The 19,494-nt window shown below is 43.1% G+C and overlaps 1 protein-coding gene across 1 annotated transcript in view; it reads left to right on the top strand.

Moving 5' to 3' along the window:
• Positions 1-19,494, top strand: part of TEX15 (testis expressed 15, meiosis and synapsis associated) — an 88,017-nt gene that overhangs the window by 28,196 nt on the left and 40,327 nt on the right. The window contains exons 4-5 of the mRNA XM_089670600.1: positions 6,560-6,703; positions 9,819-9,963. Coding sequence (XP_089526726.1) covers positions 6,560-6,703; positions 9,819-9,963 — 289 coding nt within the window. The remainder of the gene's footprint in view (positions 1-6,559; positions 6,704-9,818; positions 9,964-19,494) is intronic.

The following is a 19,494-nucleotide window of genomic DNA, read 5'->3' as shown; positions in this document are numbered from 1 at the left end:
TTGTTGTGCACCAGACACTTTATAATGAAATGGGCACTTTGCAGATGAGGACATATATACTTTAGTGCAGGGCTTGAAATTTCCGCTCGCCAAATGTGAGGGGAAATCCCTTTGTGGCGAGCTCAGATGGAGCGGGTGGCTTGCAATGTGATCCCCAGGCCCCAAGGATCGATTTCCACTTGCGCTCCAAGCCTCGTTGTGAAGCCGGTTTCCGACTTCCGGTTTCTTCTTCGCTCTCCACCGCCTTGGGGGACTCGAGGAGAGGCCCACTCTCCACCGCCTTGGGGGACACAAGGCCCACTCTCCACTGCCTTGGGGGGCACTGCCTTGGGGGACATGAGGCCCGCTCTCCACCGCCTTGGGGGACACGAGGCCCACTCTCTACCACCTTGGGGGAGACGAGGCCCGCTCTCCACCGCCTTGGAGGACACGAGGCCCGCTCTCCACCACCTTGGGGGACACGAGGAGAGGCCCACTCTCCACCACCTTAGGGAACACGAGGAGAGGCCCATTCTCCACCGCCTTAGGGAACAGGAGGAGAGGCCCACTCTTCACCGCCTTAGGGGACACGAGGAGAGGCTCGATCTTCACCGCCTTAAGGGACACAAGGAGAGGCCCGCTCTCCACCGCCTTGGGGGATACGAGGAGAGGCCCACTCTCCACCACCTTGGGAGACACAAGGCCCGCTCTACACCGCTTTAGGGGACACGAGGAGAGGCCTACTCTACACCACCTTGGGGGATACGAAGAGAGGTCCGCTCTACACCGCCTTGGGGAACACAAGGAGAGGTCCGCTCTACACCGGCATGGGGAACGCGTGAAGGAGAGACCGGCTAACGGTGCACATCACTACACTCACCAGCTTAAGGTAAATGACATTTTTTGTGCTGCACTCTGGGGGCAAAATGATTTTGAAAAGAGTAAAATAAAAAAAACACCAACAACGTTAAAAAAAAACAACCACGCTATTTTAGTGCTGCTCTCTGGGGCCTGAATATTTCAAAAAGTAAAAAAGAAAAAAAAAAAGCACAGCACACCTATGCACAATCAGCTACAAATTTAATTTAAAATAAAAATATTTTCAATAAAATTGGCAGCTGACTACACATCCTCATATGGTAGTGGTGAAAATTATTAGTGCCCTCCCGGTTTTGACTGTGGTATTTTATATGCACCCTGTTTATTTTCCTAGGGTCACCATTGGTCCCTCACAATTGTAATGCGTGGACAGACCCACCAAGCAAGCAGCCGTGCTCCGCCCTGCAGAGACAAACACCTGAAAGGCATCCCAGCCAGCAGACACACAGAGCCACCAGAGGAGCCTTTAATTTGAACTGCCTTTAATCTGAACTGCCTTTAATCTGAAGTGGCGTTAATCTGAAATGGCGTTGAGCTGAACTGCCGTTGAGTTGAACAACTGCTGTTGGGCTGAACAACTGCCGTTGAGCTGAGCAACTGCGGTTGATCTTAACTGCCTTTAATTTGAACTGCCTTTAATCTGAACTGCCTTTAATGTGAGCTGCCGTTGAGCTGAACTGCCTTGTTTAATCTGAACTGCCGTTGAGTTGAACTGCCTTTGATCTGAACTGCCTTTAATCTGAACTGCCGTTGAGCTGAACTGCCTTGTTTAATCTGAATTGCCGTTGATCTGAACTGCCGTTAATCTGAACTGCCTTTGATCTGAACTGCCTTTGATCTGAACTGCCTTTAATCGGAACTGCCGTTGAGCTGAACTGCCGTTGAGCTGAACTGCCTTGTTTAATCAGAACTGCCATTGATCTGAACTGTCTTTAATCTGAACAGCCGTTAATCTGAACTGCTGTTGAGCTGAACTGCCTTGTTTAATCTAAACTGCCGTTGAGCTGAACTGCTGTTGAGCTGACCTGCTGTTGAGCTGAACTGCCTTTGATCTGAACTACTTTTGATCTGAACTGCTGTTGAGCTGAACTTCCTTGTTTAATCTGAACTGCTGTTGAGCTGACCTGCCGTTGAGCTGAACTGCCTTTGATCTGAACTGCTGTTAATCTGAACTGCCGTTAATCTGAACTGCCTTTGCTCTGAATTGCCTTTAATCTGAACTGCCATTGAATTGAACTGCCTTGTTTAATCTGAACTGCCGTTGATCTGAACTGCCATTGAGCTAAACTGCCTTGTTTAATCTGAACTGCCCTTGAGCTGAACTGCCTTTAATCTGAACTGCCGTTGAGTTGAACTGCCTTGTTTAATCTGAATTGCCGTTGAGCTGAACTGCTTTGTTTAATCCAACCTGCCTTGTTTAATCTGAACTGCCTTTGATCTGAACTGCCGTTGAGCTGAACTGCCATTGAGCTGAACTGCCTTGTTTAATCTGAACTGCCATTGAGCTGAACTGCCTTGTTTAATCTGAATTGCCGTTAATCTGAACTGCCGTTAATCCGAACTGCCACTCAGATGACCTGCCGTTAATCTGCCTTCAAGCAGACCAGCCTTTTAAGCAGGCCATCAATCAGACCAGCCAGCAGACCAGACTTTAATCAGGCCATCAATCAGACCAGCCAGCAGACCAGACTTTAGTCAGGCCATCAATCAGACCAGCCATCAATCAAGCCGGCCATCAATCAAGCCAGCCAGCAGACCAGTGTTTAATAGGCTCAGCCAGCAGAAAGGCCTATAGGCAGCCAAGACAGGCCTTGACAGTGCAACTAGAATGATCACATGTCATGGAGGATCTTCTTCAGCCTGAGTCATGTGTGGCAGCCCAGACGTAATACAAAAAAATGGTCCCAATTTCCAGTATTCAACCCATATCTCATACCTGAGTTTTTTCCTTATTTTTTTTTTTTGGTTTCCTTGTTTACACTGCAACATGAAACAGAGCAAATTAAGATTTTTTTTTTACAGAAAAAGATCATCCTACTGTTGTGGAGTCCCAGTCAAACCCTATAGAAAAAGAGAATAAATCAATAGCTAATTCTGTTGCTAGTTGTGGTTTGCCATAAACTTCCACTGCTGTAATAACTTAAGACAAATGATGGTGATGCTGGAAAGACCATGAAAAAACGCTGTTTTAGTACACATTGGCTGGATCAGTTTTCATGGCTTGCTTACTCCAAGGAAAATGATACAGTTATATGTAAAGTTTGCAGTTGGTTCCCCCATATTTCAGATGAATAATAGGCAAATGGTATAAAAGCTCCATTTAAAGGGAAACTTTTGTATGGCATAACAAACGTAATAAATACAAAGAGAATATTGATAAGGCAAAGGCAAGAGACAACTCTGAAGAAAGACCTTTAGCTATGTGTATCAGAAAAATTGACACTGCAATGTTTCAGCACATGACACACACGTTTAACATTGTTTATTACGTAGCTAAATGTGAAAAGCCATTTCTAGATTTCCCTGATTTATTACCATTAAGTGCCAAACTAGATGTGCCAGTTCTGCAGAAATATGGAAGTAATGTTCAATGCAAACAATTAATTCATTTCATTGCAAGAATAATCAGAGAAAGTCTTGTGGCAAACATTAAAAAGTCACCTTTTGTTTGCATCATGATTGACGGATCTACAGATCGAACCTACACTGAACATGCAAACATTTATGTCCGTTATGTTTTAGAAGGAGACGTGAAAGAAGATTTTTTGGGTACATTTGCGCTAGAAAATGCTACAGCCGAAGGTTATTTCAAAGGATTGACTGCCTTTATGGATAATTTGCATCTTAATTACAGAGGCTCTTCATGGGTTGTAGGATTGGGAACGGATGGAGCTGTAAGCATGCTTGGCCACAAGTCAGGTTTAGCAGTCCAGATGAAAGAAGTCTGCCCACAGATGATCAGCATACATTGTGTGGCTCATCGCTTGCAGCTTGCGATCTTGGATGTTTGCAAGGAAATGCCATACCTACAAACATTCGATGAGGTGGTGCGGCGTGTTTTCAAATGTTATCATTGCTCAGCAAAACACCTTATGCAACTTAAAGATCTCGCAAACACTTTAAGTAAGTAAATCTTGAAAATTAAAGATGTACACACAGTGTGCTGCTTATGCAGCAAAGTTGAGGCCTTGCATGCTTTTCTGCAAAACTTGAAGACCGTAGTGAGCCATTTTGAGCAGATATCAACTGAGCGATGATCTGAATCTGCTAAAGTTAAAGGCATCCTGAAAGACCTGAAACAGCTGAAGTTTGTGAAACTTTAGCATTTCCTATTCGATTTTTATAGCAAGCTGAAACCTTTGTCAGAGGGTCTTCAGAACAAGGAACGTATGATCTGTCAGTTAAAAAACAAACTAGAACATGCAGTTAAAACTCTTCAGGATCTTTCTGATGGGAAAGGAAAAAACAAACTTGAATTTCTTAGTAAGTTTACAGAAGATTGAAAACTACATGGGCTGCAGCTGACCAACCTTCAAGCTGGTGACAGAGAATTTCAGTCTATACGCCAATCTGTATTGGCCAAAGCAGAAAGATATTTAATTTTGAGGTTTTCCTCATTCTCTTCAGATATTGTACAATCTTTCAATATATTTAACAGCGTGTCTTGGCCACACAAAGCACACATCCTGAACTTTTGATTGACTGAGTTGCACAGAATTGCAAAACATGTTTTTGATAATCAGTTTTAAGACAGAATTGACCTGTTAGAAGCAGAGTGGGCTGACCTAAAACTCTCCATTCAAAATGGACTCTCTTTTAATGAGACTGAAAAGATTGAATCAGCAGAAAGAAAGATTCAGCAACATACTCCCTCTGGTCAATTTCTGTGCCGTACTTCCCCCAACAACCACCTCATGTGAACGTGGCTTTAGTTACCAAAACAGAATAAAAACGGTCTATCGTTCATCACTGTCACTGGAGACTTTGGATGATCTTTTGATGATTGCTGTTAATGGACCACCACTAAAAGATTACAATCCAAACACAGCCATTGAAGTGGTATTTTTCATCAGAAAGGGGACGTTACACAAGGCTTGGTCCTGCTGTACAACAAAAACCATAGTAAATCTTGATGTGAAACTGGCTTCCTACTACTTTTTGGCATCCAAAAAATTATTTTTTGTTTTGTTTTTTCTTAATTGAATAGAATACAATCCACACACAGCCATTGAACTGGTATTTTGCATCAGAAAAAGGGTATTACACAAGTCTTGGTCCTGCTGTACAATGAAAACCATTGCAAATCTTGATGTGAAACTGGCTTCCTACTGCTTTTTGGCATCCAAAAAATGATTTTTTTGGTGTTTTTTTTCTTCATTCAATAGATTGCAATCCACACACAGCCATTGAACTGGTATTTTGCATCAGAAAAAGGGTATTACACAAGTCTTGGTCCTGCTGTACAACAAAAACCATTGCAAATCTTGATGTGAAATTGGCTTCCTACTGCTTTTTGGCATCCAAAAAATGATTTTTTTGGTGTTTTTTTTTCTTCATTCAATAGATTGCAATCCACACACAGCCATTGAACTGGTATTTTGCATCAGAAAAAGGGTATTACACAAGTCTTGGTCCTGCTGTACAACACAAACTATGGCTACTCTATTAGCACATCTTTGTTAAAATGTTTACTATTGTTATGCCATGTTCTTTGGCATCTAAAAAGCACTTTTTTGTTTTTTCTTAATGCACTACTTCTCTAAGCTCTCTTTTAATAAGATGCTGGAGATAAATAAATGCAAAATGTTTACTATTGTTTTTTATTTTATGCAATGTTTTTTGGCCATCAAAGGAGGCACTTTTTTCTTAATGCCACACTTCTCTAAGGTCTCTGCTGGAGATAAAAAATACAACATGTTTACAGTATCTATTATTCCATGTTTTTTGGCATCAAAATAAGCACTTTTTCTTATGCTATACTTCTGTAAACTAAACTTACATCTTTTAAAAGAGACTTTAGTTACTAATGTCTCCTTTTAAAGATGCAGGAGATAAACAAAAAAAATACAAAATGTTTACTACAGGTTTAAAGCTGTAAAACTTGATATTTTGATTGCACCCTATTGCTATTAAGCTATTGCTGTTATGTTTAAATAGACATATTAAAGCTATGTTATAATTGCAGTTTTTTATATTTTGGACTCTTTATTCTAAAGAAAATTTTAATTTCATAAGCCATAAGGGGGCGTGGTTGGGGACAGGGCTGGGAGCAGGATTGGGGGATGGGCCAGGGGTGGGATTGGAGGCGGACCTGGGCAAGGTTGGGTAGGGCAACTGGTGGAGAGTAAGGTTTGTGCCTGGCTAGTAGGTCTAGACTCAAAATTTTAAGCCCTGCTTTAGTGGACTTTTTTATCTATATTGTTTACACTTATAAGGGGATTTTTCACATATTTAATGCATGCAGTGCATGTGCAATTAAGAACACACATGATTATACATACAATACTAGTACTGTATATTGAGAGATATAATATTGTAATTAGTCCTTTGTCCTCTGCATGTCGTTTTTAAGCATAGTAGCACAGTAAAGGCCCTCTTTAAGAGTGTGAAGCCTAAGTAGGATATGTATACTAATAAATGTGTCTTCTGATTGATGCTTATGCATTTTTACTTGGTACTCTAAATATTTTTTTCTAAATAGGTGCTGTTTGGCAAAGTTAGAAAAGTTCCCAGCATTTCTCCAAAGAAAACAGCATTGGATCCAACACCAAATTTTGACAGTCACGTATCAAAACACCCACCAATTTGGAATGATCCATTAGATGAGCAGGCCAAAAATTCCTTGGTATGCTTCTTTTAATCAATTATTTGTTTTACATTAATTATCTTTATCACATTCACATAACTTTTTTCTATTGCTAAGAATAATATAGGAACATAATAATATAGTAGTATGCCTATAGCAGTATAAAGCAGTAATGACCATATACTCTGCTTCAAAATATGTTCTGTACTATTAATTTTTATAGTCATGGCCAAAAATATTGGCACCCCTGCATTTCTGCCGAATAATGCACCACGTCGCCCAGAAAATTATTGCAATTGTTTAGGCATTCTCATGTTTATTCCTTTTGTTTGTATTGGTATGACACAAAAAAGTGGAAAAACAAAAAGCCAAATTTGGCACATTCCAAGCAAAACCCCAAGAATGAACCGGATAGAATTATTGACACCTTCTCAAAATTGTAAGAAATAATTGCATTCCAAGTTTGTGATGCTCCTGTAATTAAACTCACCTATATCTATTAACAGATCTTAATGTTCCTGTGTCCACTGTTTGCAACATTGTCGTTTACAGCCCTTGCCACTGTAGCTAATCTCCCTGGATGTGGACAAAAGGGAAAAACTTGATTAAAGATTGCAACAAAGGATTTTTCGAACTTCGATCAGCTTCCAGATAAATTCAAGTTGACCTTCAAGCACAGGATACAACTGTGTCAGCACACATTTTACATCAAAATAAACATGAGAATGCCTAAACATTTGTAATTGCATTATCTGACAAAAATGCAGGGGTGCTAATATTTTGGGCTATGACTGTAGCTTGCTATTGTGCCCATGAGCAGCAGTACTAAATAGATGCCTGCATTAAAGATCTCTTCCACTTCTGTTTCTACTGTGCTGGTCCTATGCAGTAAAAACTGTCTGACAGTTCTTGTACAAATATAGATCATATGTTAGTCCTCACACACAGTGAGCACTTAGGTGCGGGTGGACCACCCAGCCTTGCTGCCAGTCACCTGTCAATCTCCATGAGAGACTGTTGCAGTTGGATGGGTCTGGGCAGTGCACAGAGCAGTACTTACATTTAGTGCTGTAGGTGCTTAGGAAGGAATGCCCAGGACGCAGAGGGGTTTATTTACTAAAGCTGGAGAGTCCAAAATCAGACTCACTTCTGCATAGAAACCAATCAGCTTCCAGGTTTCATTGCCAAAGCTTCATTGAACAAGCTGAGGTTAGAAGATGATTGGTTTCTATGCAGAAGGGAGTCTGATTTTGGACTCTCCAGCTTTAGTAAATAAACCCCAGACTGTCCAGCATCGGGGCTGTATGGTGTATCTGTACCATCATAAACACTGGAGTCTCATGCACCGGAGTTAAATAACCAGCAAGCATGAGGCCTCTTAGGAGCATTGTTAAGTGCTCAGACTTGCAGGATTTCAAGTCATATTTTAATTGTGAAATTATGATATTACTCACACCTCTCCTTTAACAATGTTTAACCACTTGCCCTCCAGAGGATTTACTCCCCTTCCTGACCAGGCCATTTTCTACAATATGGCATTGCGTTACTTTAACTGACAATTGCGTGATTATGCAACGCTGCACCCAGATGAAATTTACGTTCTTTTTTTCTCACAAATAGAGCTTTCTTTCTCTGGTATTTGATCTCCTGTGCGTTTTTTTATTTTTGCACTATAAACAAAAAAAGGCCGACAATTTTGAAAAAAAAAACAATATTTTTGACTTTTTGCTATTAAACATATGCAGTAAAAAAATGCAAAACAACTAATTTTGTCATAAATTTAGGCAAATTTGTATTCTGCTACGTCTTTGCTAAAAAAAAATCCCAATACGTATTAATTAATTGGTTTATATGAAAGTTATAGCGTTTAAAAATGGCAGTATGTATACTGGAATTTCGTTCTTAGTCTTTGTTTACTAGTAATAGCGGTGATCAGTGACTTATAGTGGGACTGCGATGGGTATTCTGACACTGGCGGGAACTGACTTGGTGTCACTGACATCCCCAGCAGGGGCGGACTAACAACTCATGGGGCCTCCGGGCAATAGGGGATCATGGGGCCCCTGTGTCCTTGCCCACACTCAAAAAAGCCTATAAAAAGGTACCAGGGGCATTTCATGGGGCCCCCTACTGACCCCGGGCCCTCAGGCAGTGCCCGAGTGCTCGAATGGTCAGTCCGCCCCTGATCCCCAGTGACACTGGGGGGAACTGACTTGGTGTCACTGACATCCCCAGTGATACCAATACAGTGATCTGTGCTAATAAAAAGCACTGCCACTGTACTAATAGCACTGGGCAGGAAGGAGTTAACTTGTGGGGCAATCAAAGGGTTAATCCTCGGAGATCGCCGGGTGTCGGCAGGGAATCACCGGTCGGGATCCAGTGATTAACAGCCAAGGCCATGAAGGGCACATCCCCTACTCGGAACTGCAGAATCACGTATATATACGTGATTTTGCGCACCCGTGTCACTCTTTAGCAGTATTTCTGCTATAGGGCGTCGCAGAAGCAGTTAAGGCAGCCCATACATTCTTCTTCTTTTTTTTTCGTTCAACCAGCAGGTTGTGCAACAAAAAAAGATCTCTAATCCGCACATTTGTTCCTGCTGAACTGGCTGAATTTCAATCCATGCATGGCCGGCTTAAAGCAACTCTGAAATGACACTGTAAACAGTGCTACTCCTATTTTCTGTCATTGTGGTGAAGCACTGTGACATTTTTCAAGCACTGCTGCAAGAGAGGATCTATCTATCTATCTACAGTATCTATCTATCTATTTATCTATCTATTTATCTATCTGTATACCATGTGTGTATGTAGTTTTATATATATATATATATATATATATATATATATATATATATATATATATATATAAAATGTGTATATAATTATTTTTTAAAGATCATTTACATCACATTTTAATACCAACGAATATATAACAGATAGTAAATGCACTCCTGTGACCCACATGAGAAGTATGGCCAAAAGAGCTGTGGCTCTGCTTCTTTTTAAAGGAAGGCTGCATAAACTTAATGCCAGTAAAGATGGACAGAGCATTCACTGGCTAAGGATAGAAGTGGAAATAAGCAGTTTTGTATCTTTATATTGAACAATCTAATGTTTCATGAAACTGGTATACATTTCTTATGCAGATCTACATATATGAGTACGATAGCAGCCTTAAACCTGTGAAAATGCCAAGACAGTGCCTTCCAGTTGCTTTAGTAACTGCAACTTTTCTTTCCCAAAAAATGGTATTACCTCCAACACGTCTCCCATCTAAGCCCATCTCATCAGGTATGAGGCCATGTTTGATTTTTATATGTTGTAAACATAGACTCTAACAATAGAATTTTTTTTTTTCAGATAATGTGAATTTTAATTAAATGGTCAGTCCACCCAAAAGAGACATTTTCATTTTAAGTAGCTGGCCGAGCTTTTCACCTTGTTGCTTTTTGTGTCTGGCAGTAACTCCAGGAATTAAGTCTCTATGCTTTTTCATGGTAGTCACATTTCCCCTGCTATATTTTCTGTCTGTTTTTTATTATAGTTAATGCAGCTGGGGAAATGAAAACACTCAAAGGAGAGAAAGAAAATTCAAAATGACAAGGTTGGAAACAGGTCCACGAACAGTGCTGGCAAGCTCCTGGCACTGAAAACCTAAGGAGATCAAAAAGACACAGGTGTGGCTCAGGCAAGAAACTACACCTTTAACTTAAATATCACTGCGGATGACCGGATCTGTTGGCCAGTAAATAAAATACTCATCCTCTTGTGTGCTCTCAAGGACTACCCAGATCTAAGGGCATGCCTAATGCTAGGGGTGAGCTCAGTCATGTTTGGACAAGAGTAAGCTTTCACTTTTGACACTGTCAGGGTATACCTTGGGAACTGTATCTGGACCCTGCGGCAACGGGGCTGGCCTGTAATGTTTGCTTCGGTATACTGGATCCTGTGTCTGGCGCTCAGCTTGCCACACAGTGCAGTGATTGTAGGTAGCCAGAGGGTGCTCTACGGTTCAAGGACCTTGGTCCATGCCTATTGCACTCAAGCCTGGAGATTCCTCCAGGGGTATGCCCCTCATGATGAGCTAAGCCTGGACCTTGGATGGGACCAGTGATGTGAAAAAGGTAAAACAGTTTCCCTGTACCCTTATGTACTGGTCCCTAGCTATACATGTTATGTTGAATCTTTATAAGGAGCAGGGCCCTCCTAACTCTCTTGTATTGAGCTGTATTGTTGCTGAATTGTCTCCCGTTATATTGTAAAGCAAACTGTTGGCACTATATAAATCTTGTATAATAATAATAATAGTTTAAATCTGTAGTAGACACTACATTATATCCCTTTATCTCACAAGACACACAGCAGTACCAAGCACGCAAGCTGTTTTGAAGGGACAGGTTATGGGGATATTTACAGTTTTGTGTTTTCTACAGTTATTCTAGCATTTACCTATTTTAAATTTGACAGTCTTGTTTTCTAGCTCACTACAGGAAGTTTCTTGCTGGCCAGTTACCTAGTACTTATAAGACACCAAACTGCACATTTTCATCTACCAGTTTCTGCTGCCAACAACTGATTGTTTCTTGTCTCTGGTCATCTGTTACCTACTACTTCAGAGACACTGCCACAGGAACTTAGCACCCTGGGTTATGGCGATTGCTTCATACTAGACACACTGAATCCTATTGGTCTGCAACCACTCCTTGAGTACCCTGCAGGAAAAATCCTCACTTAGCAATGGAGGATTACAGGCACTTGGGAGTGAGAGCATATGGGACAAATATCAAGAATTCCACTGCAGGTCCCGAGGAAGCTCATAGTTCCTCTCAGGTTGATAGCTGTTCTCTTGTTCCAGAGCAAGGTCTTACACTGACAACACTTCATCCTCCTGTACCCAGCCCCCTCAAAGATGTACAACATGCGGCCAGTCTGTCTAAGCAGAATGCTATGCCACTACAGTATGTCTGATCTATTTCAAAGGCCTATTGCCATCTAAAAATTGCAGTTAACAGCTGAAACATTGTTCTGCCTAACTTCTCCCTGATTTTATTCATGCATTAGAACCTGAGTTGCCTGACTCACTGACATTTCCAGAAGGTAAGGGGGGCACTAACATTTTAGAAGAGGCTGCTCAAGGTTCTTTGCAACCAGAATTTTGTGAAACTAATTCTTCGGCTTTGCGTCATAATGTTGGTGACCAAAGATGCATTGATTGAGGAAGTGCGTACTGGTTTTGATTAGATTCACCTAATTCTTCACAGCCTCCACATATTCTATTAGCAACAAGAAAGAAAGCAATACCTAGAAGTCTCTCCCTATTCTTGGTCGGGCCGAATAGGCTTTAATTAATGAATGGCCTAATTCTGAGAGGTTAGTTACTCCTCCCGTCATGTTTGCTGCTTTGTACACTGTGGATGAGGAATTAAAAAGCAGATGGACTATTCCCAGTGTGTAACTGGCCATTCTTGCACTTAATAATCAATTTACTGTTTCTATTGAAGACATTCCCTCCTTTAGGGATTTAGTTGATTTGGAGAATCTTTGAAATCCTCCTTTGCTCTGGCAGGTCCAGCCCTTCAGCCAGCTATTGCCACTTTGTCAGACTATAATGAACTGGACTGGAGAAATAAACAGTGAACTTTCTCCTGGTACAGATAATTCCATTCTTTCTGCAAGATTATAGCTCTTGCCCTTGGCCCTACTATTCTACATAAATACCATGAAGATTGTGATTCATCAATTCTCCAGAATGTCCTTACGTTCTGTGCATATACTGTATGTCGAATGTTATGGGTTAGAACCTGTTCAGCTGATCCTGCTCTGGAAAGGTGCCTTTTGAGCATGCCCTTTGAAGGGGAACTCCTCTTTGGAAAATCCTCAATTTATTGCTTAAAATCATAACATGGTCTAAGAATCAATTCCTGCGTCTTGCTCATCCTGTTTGATTAAGATAATAGGAATTTTGACTTACCTGCAAATTCCACATTTTGGAGTACCGTACAAGACACAGATCCCTCCCCTCTTTCTTCTGTAACCTCTTTGCTGCCTGATAAGAAAACCGAAGCAGCACGGAGTGGGTGGGGTTATATGGATAACAGCATTTAATCTATTATTATTATACAGTATTTATAAAGCGTCAATAGTTCGCTCAGCGCTGTACATTACAAAGGGGGACAGAACATGTGACAGAACAATACCAATACAATGCAAAACATGAGGGGATTGAGGGCCCTGCTCTTTCGAGCTTACAATCTATGGTATAGGAATCAATTCCTATATTCTGTACTGTACTCCAAGACATGGAATTTATAGGCAACTGAAAATGTATATTTTTGGGATGGGGAAGTAGCTTTTCTGGTGGAGTTGGGATACACCCTGCCCTTTTCCTTTTTCACCTAGACAAGAATGATATCCTCCCTTGTGTGAAGCCTCCTGGGATACTAATGCCAAGCATCTCAGAAGGCTTTGGGGCTATCCAAAGTATGCAGCATGCATAGTGGAGCTTCATTAGGGGACCACATAGTAGGGCCCAGATAAAACAGCTGGAAGATTGTGGCACAGTACCAAGCATTTTTTGTCAGATTACTGCAGGATAGCACTGCATTTGCTGGATGAATGAGTACGTTATTTGTGCTCAGCCCAGCAGATCAGGTAACGGGGTTAAGAGAAATATTAACCATGAGGACTGAAATTATTTTTTAAATACAGAAAAATGTTTGGGCTTTTGATTTACTTTAATCTAATTACTATGGTGTCATAAAATGTACTAAGGTAGCTATTGATTGTCAAAGAATTAAAGCAGTATATATAAATACAAAACCAAAAATTTTATATGTCAGTTTACCAATTCCTTAAATGTGGCAGCTAAATTAGTTTTCTTTTTTAGTCTTTTTTCCCCTTTATTTCACCTGGTTAGTAATACACTTCCTGATTTAGGGTGTTTCCACTCTGAATGGAGGAGCAACAGAGACAGCTTTGTTGCAGCATTGCAAAACCTACTAGCAGATTTAGATGGACTAGACTAACAAATTAAAGCCAAACTCAAACTAACACTGTTTAAGCAGTTACAGCAACAGTTTTTTCTCTTTAGTTCATTGATGGACACAGCCTATTCTCCCCTCCCTTCCTCTCCCCTTAACCTCTTAACTCCTGTGCAGAAAAGATGGCCCATCTGTGCCTTTCTCGCCGTCTGGGCAGGTGGCTCCTGGTTTGCAGCTGGAGGGGGTCCATTGGTAATGGAGTTTCACTGCTGGAATGAACACCCTCCTCCCTATTCCCTCTCTGGTGTGTACCCAGTGGCTGTGCGGAGTGCATGTGGTGAGTTTATTCCACATTACGTCTGGGGGCTGTGCCTGCGTATTCCTTCTTGCAGGGGACCCTTCTTGTGACATGCATGAGTCAGTTTCTCTCCCCCACAGGGCCTTGCCACGGGTGCACACACCACACTGTTGGGCTGGTTACAACTTTAGGCCCAGGCTTTTCAGGCCTACTGGAGCAAGCAGTGGCGCCCACCATTTTACTTCAGGGCATTAGCTCAGGCAAACCACCTCTTCCGCCTTAGGACCTGGCACCCTTGTCTGTGCATCTTTACTGTGCCTGTGGGCTGTTGTGGGGAATTTGGGGGGGGGCCACCTGTGAGGGATATGCATGTGGCGCTTTGTCTAGGCATTGTGTACATGTGCCCACTGGGGAGCTGTGTATTTGCTTTCTGGGTACATAGCCAGGTACTTTCTGAAGGCAGTGTGGAGTTCTGTTTTCTCCCGAGAGCCTTGACTGTCATGCGGTTGTGTGACAACTTGTTTGCTAGTATGGCAGCGTCTATTTATACTTGCGACTGCCAGCATGCTTCCCCTTGCGGAGTACCTTCTGAAGATTTGGACCTCTCCACCTGTGGTGGATCCCCCCACTAGGTCACTCTGACCCCGCCAATGGAATTCCCTTCTTTTGCAGAGTCTGTGTGGGTGGCACCTTCTCTGTTTCCCATTGTTGGGTCAGTGCTGACAACGGCCCTGGTGTCCCAGCCACTGACACTGACCAAATGGGCTATGGTTCTATGATAAACTTTGGCTTCTTGACGGGTGCCTCAGGTGCTTGTGCAACTGGTGGACCAGTGGTCCAGGGATTTACATACATTTGGGACACATCATTGGATTCAACTTCACTTCTCCCCCAACTCTCTGTTTTGGCAGGGGTAATTTGGTGAGTCTTTTGGCTCCTGTGTTAGTCTGCTAACCAGGCTTCCAAATAGGCCTTGGCTTATCAAGTACTTCCAGGTGGCACGAGTTTCTTCTTCCCTTGGCAAGAAGGGGAAGGAACTGTGTCAGGACTTTGGGCCTGCCTTCATGGCTTATTAGTGGATATGTCAAGCCCCTAGTTTCTCCAAGCTCCAAGCTGTTCAAAGAAGGTGTCAAGCGTTCCTGGTCCCACAGCCTTCCATGCTTCCGGATAATTCCACCTCAGCATTAAAGTTTGCCTATACTCATTTCCAAGGTGGGGTGTTGCCTTCTCCATTGCTTTGGCGGGTATAAAATAGACCTTCGTTCTCTTCCACCAAATAGATTCTTCCCCTGCACCCTTCGGCTCTCGCTGTCATGCCTACAAGCCCAGTATGGGGCAATGCAGGACCTGTTTCTGCACAAACTGGTGTCGATTCAGAGCGGTTCCAGGGACTTTACCGTAATCTGTTTACAGTTTCCAAGCAAGACAGGGTTTGCCTAACCCTGGTCCTCAAGCCCTTAAATGCTGTTGTGCAGGTTCTTGTTAGACTCCATTTGCACTACGGAGTCCTTTTATCTTCAAAGGGATATCCTGGCCTCCATAGCCATCAATGACGCTTACCTGCACTCTCCCATCTGCAGAGGACATCAATTTGCGATTGGTTATGTTCATGCTTATGTGTGGCATTTCCCTTTTGGTCTGGCCTCTGTTCCTTCGGTATTACCTAGGTTTTTGGCCCTGATCCTTGCCTTGCAGGGACAACAAAGGAATGCTGTAATTGGTTGCTTGGACAACTTGAAACTGCATATAGAGAATCGCTCGACTGTGATAAATAGTGTTGAGTCACCATACGTTCCCTGCTGGACTTCAGTTGGATCTTGAACCTCAATATGGCTTGCCTCTTTCCAGGCGCCTGAAGTATCTGGGCCTGATTCTTGATGCAGGGCAGGGCAAAATGTTTCATCCAGCTGGCAAATTTCAGAAGCTCTTTGTTGCGGTTCAGCTGCTTTTATTTCACAGCACACCTCCATGCAATTTTTGCAGGGAGGCTTGGGGTCTCATGGTGACTACCATTGCTGCAGTTCCTTATGCCTAGTTTTCATACGGGGACTCTGCAGGAGGTAATCCTGTCCAAGTGGGACAGATCCCCTCTTTCCCTGGACAACCTGTTTTGTCTGGACCGGTCGGCGAGGGTCTTCTCTGTTGGCTACAGTCTGTGTCCCTACGGAATTAAGTCCCCCCCCTTTTGCTGAATGGTAGTCATGTTGAATGCCAGCCTCTCAGGCTGGCGAGGAGTCCTGGACTCAAATTGCCTCAAGGTCGCTGGACCCTGGAAGAAGCTTGACTGCACATCCATCTCTGAGAGCTTCGAGTAATCTGGTTGTCTCTGGACTCTTTCCAGGGGGCTTCCTATCAGGATCCATTCAGACAACACCACTGCAGTGGCTCACTGAGACGAGCAGCAATGGAGGCATCTCACATTGTATAGGGGTTGTAAAGGTTTGTTCCTGACCTGTCCACCATGCAATTGTCAAGGTCCTACCTTTTCCCTGAGGTTATGTTACTCCATGTGCTGGCGTCCATCTTGGATTCTGCTGTGCATGATGGGAATCCTTTTATGCCTTCAGGTCTCTGTGGTCCATCCCCCAGAGGGGTGTGGCTGATGACATATAAGCCTGTGGCCCGCACATGCTCTTTGCACTTGTGTCTTGTGTCTTGGTGTTGCTATTACTCTGTTCTGACTCTCGTGACTCTCCTGGTATCTGATTCGGCTTGTGACTTGACTATTCTTTGTATTCTCCCTTGATCTGACCCTCTGTTGCTGAACCCGGCTCGTGACCTGTGATTCTCGTCTGCTGTCCTGTACTGTTTTGTCCTGTTGGTGTTGACCCGGCTTGTCTGACTACTCTTTTGTCTCTTCCACCAGCTACACGCCATTGGCGGCGGCCATTACCGCAGCTGAGGTGTCTCGGGGGCCGCGACCTGGTTCCTGGCTGCGTCAAGTCCATCCCCACCATCAGGGGCCCTGGTGAAGGGCAGCCTGGGACTTAGACTCCGCGCCCTGAGGGACTTCGGTCTGTGGGTAGTGGTTGTCGTCAGCCAGTGCGTTACATTGTTAGGCCTGCCTGTCCGTTCCTCGGCCCCTGCCCTGACAGCAATTTTCCATCCTTGCAGACTGACAGGCGAATTACATCAGCAGTCTGATGCTGGATCAGGGGGAGTGGTCCCTGCACTATGAGGTGTGCAACGGCTCTGTCTTCAATTGGGGATGTCGGACTTTGATCTTCTGGCGACCATCTCAACTGAGAGGTTCCAAGGATCATGGTGAGAACTAGGGGTCCTCTGGCGGATGCGACGGATGTGCCTTCATTCCCTCAAGCTGATTCCTTCTCTGCTGCGCGGGATAGTGGCGAAAGGCATTTCGGTTATTCTGGTGCCTCAGGAATGGCCTTGCCAACATTGAATGGCACGCCAACATTGTATGGCTGGTTGTGGACACTCTCTGGCGATTACCTCTTTGGGAGGATCTCGTGTCTCGGGGTCCAGCCTTCCATCCTGCTCTCTAGTCTTTGGCTTTGATGGCATGACTATTCAGAGCCAGGTCCGGAGGGACAGGGGGTTGTGTAGCTTGGCGATTCCCACAATGTTGAAGGCCCATGTATCCACCGCCTGGTAGATATATCATTTCATTTGGGATGCTGATGTTGTGCGGTGAGAGACTTTGGGGTTCCATCTTCATTCCTTGTTGGTGGTTTGTTTGTTTTGGTCTTTCCTCAATGTGGCAGTGACCGAAAGCTTAGGTATTATTAGGGATCCTGTCTGGCCTTATTTTTTCCAGTGTCCCCTGGATGCCCATTCCATGATTTGCCTTTTTGTTCGAAGGGGTTCATCAGGTAGCGCCCCCGTCCTATGCATGCTTCTTTGCCGCTGTGGGACTTGGATTTGTTTTTTTCCTGCTACTCAACAAGCTCCCGTTGAGAGCATTTGGGATATTCCCTTGCTTAATCTGTCTCAGGAATTTGCCTCCCTGGTCGCTGTTCCTTCAGTTTAGTGGGTGTTGGATTTGGCATCGTGTCCTGTAAGCCTCTGTATCTGATTTTGTGCAAGCACGAGGTGGTTCTTTCTAAATGAGGACCTTGTCCTTTTTTTCCCTGTGGCCTTGACATATGCGTCCTATGGAAGTCGCTTTGCACTTTTTGGATATGGTTTGTGTGTACTTATTTGTCATGGCCACTTTCAAGAGGTCTGTGTCACTATTTCATTCTTTGTGCTCAAGGACGGTTCAAGGGATGGTATGGTGGCCTCTCTGCCACTATATCTAGTTGCATCTGCTGTCGTTGTTTGGGCATATTCCATTGGGGCGAGGCCTCTGTTCAACATTATGGTGCATTCCACCAGGACACCAGGTGTCTGTATCTCAGGTTTGCATGGCAGTTACCTGGTCGTCTGTGTGCCCTGTTCCTAAATGCTGCACAGTTGATGTGTTGGCACCTTCGGATGCTAGTTTTAAATGCAAGTTTTGCAGGCTGCTGTTTGTTGGGTGTTGGAATTGTGCTGGGTTGTTCCTTTTGTTTGGTTTACCCATCCCTTATTGTGAGAAGGCTTTGGGACATCTATCAGTCATGAATGAGAAGAGAAGAGCAGAGAAGCTGTGTCCATCAATGGACGAAAGAGAAAATGGGATTGTTATTACTCACCATTATATCCCTTTCTCTGAGTATATTGATGGACACAGCAGCAACCCCTCTTTTGGAGATTCAGCTTCTAATACTGTTTGTGACTAAGTGCTGGTGGCTGCATTAGTTTTCTTTTTAGTCTTTTTTTCCCTTTATTTTCACCAGGTTAGTAACACACTTCCTGTCTTAGGGTGTCTCCACTCTGATTGTAGCAGAGAAGTAACAGAGAAATCTTTGGACGGCAGCATTTTCAGTCTGGGAAAAGAGTATTGTTAGACTGATTTAGATAGATTTGGCTAACATTCATAAATTCATAACAACTCCAAATAACCCTTGGTAGGCAGTTAGGGAAACAGATTTTTTTGCTACAAAGATTTCACATAAATTAATAAAATCTGACCATGGAGGGAACCCCTGTCAATCTTAAGTGGTTTGTCTCAATTCTTTAACTGTCATGTTTACTGGACAGCCCGGTCTGTTAAAGGAAGTTGAAAAATAACAGACTTACTGGCCTGATCAACAGGTGAAAAAAAGAAACTAATGCAGCCACCACTCTGGTAAATTGCTATCTAATAAATGTCTGCTTTAATATCGCTTTAGTTTATGTTGTTGACACAATATGCTTTCTACTATGAACTCACTTATTCAGACTTATTATAATTTATGAAACATGGTCTGTCCCGGTAGTAGATCCTGCCATTTCTGTTCTCAAGTATTCTACATATACATTTCTATTATCTTCACTATTTTTATTAAGCTGTTCCCTATCTTAAAGATCCTGTTGATAGATGCTGTGAAACCCTATTGAAGGCAACCTTTGTTCTCGCTGGCCATTGTGGCTATGTCTATTTCTCAGTCTTTTGCTAACTGCACAGGGCAAATTAATAAAGAACACAATCCTGTCTTTGCTCTGCTGGAACAATTGCAG

The sequence above is a fragment of the Staurois parvus genome, unplaced genomic scaffold (genome assembly GCF_062004578.1).
Source record: "Staurois parvus isolate SC_StPar_1 unplaced genomic scaffold, SC_StPar_1.0 ptg000091l, whole genome shotgun sequence".
Lineage (NCBI taxonomy): Eukaryota > Metazoa > Chordata > Amphibia > Anura > Ranidae > Staurois > Staurois parvus.
Note: the sequence above shows the minus strand (reverse complement) of the source record. Positions and strands in the feature narration are given on the sequence as shown.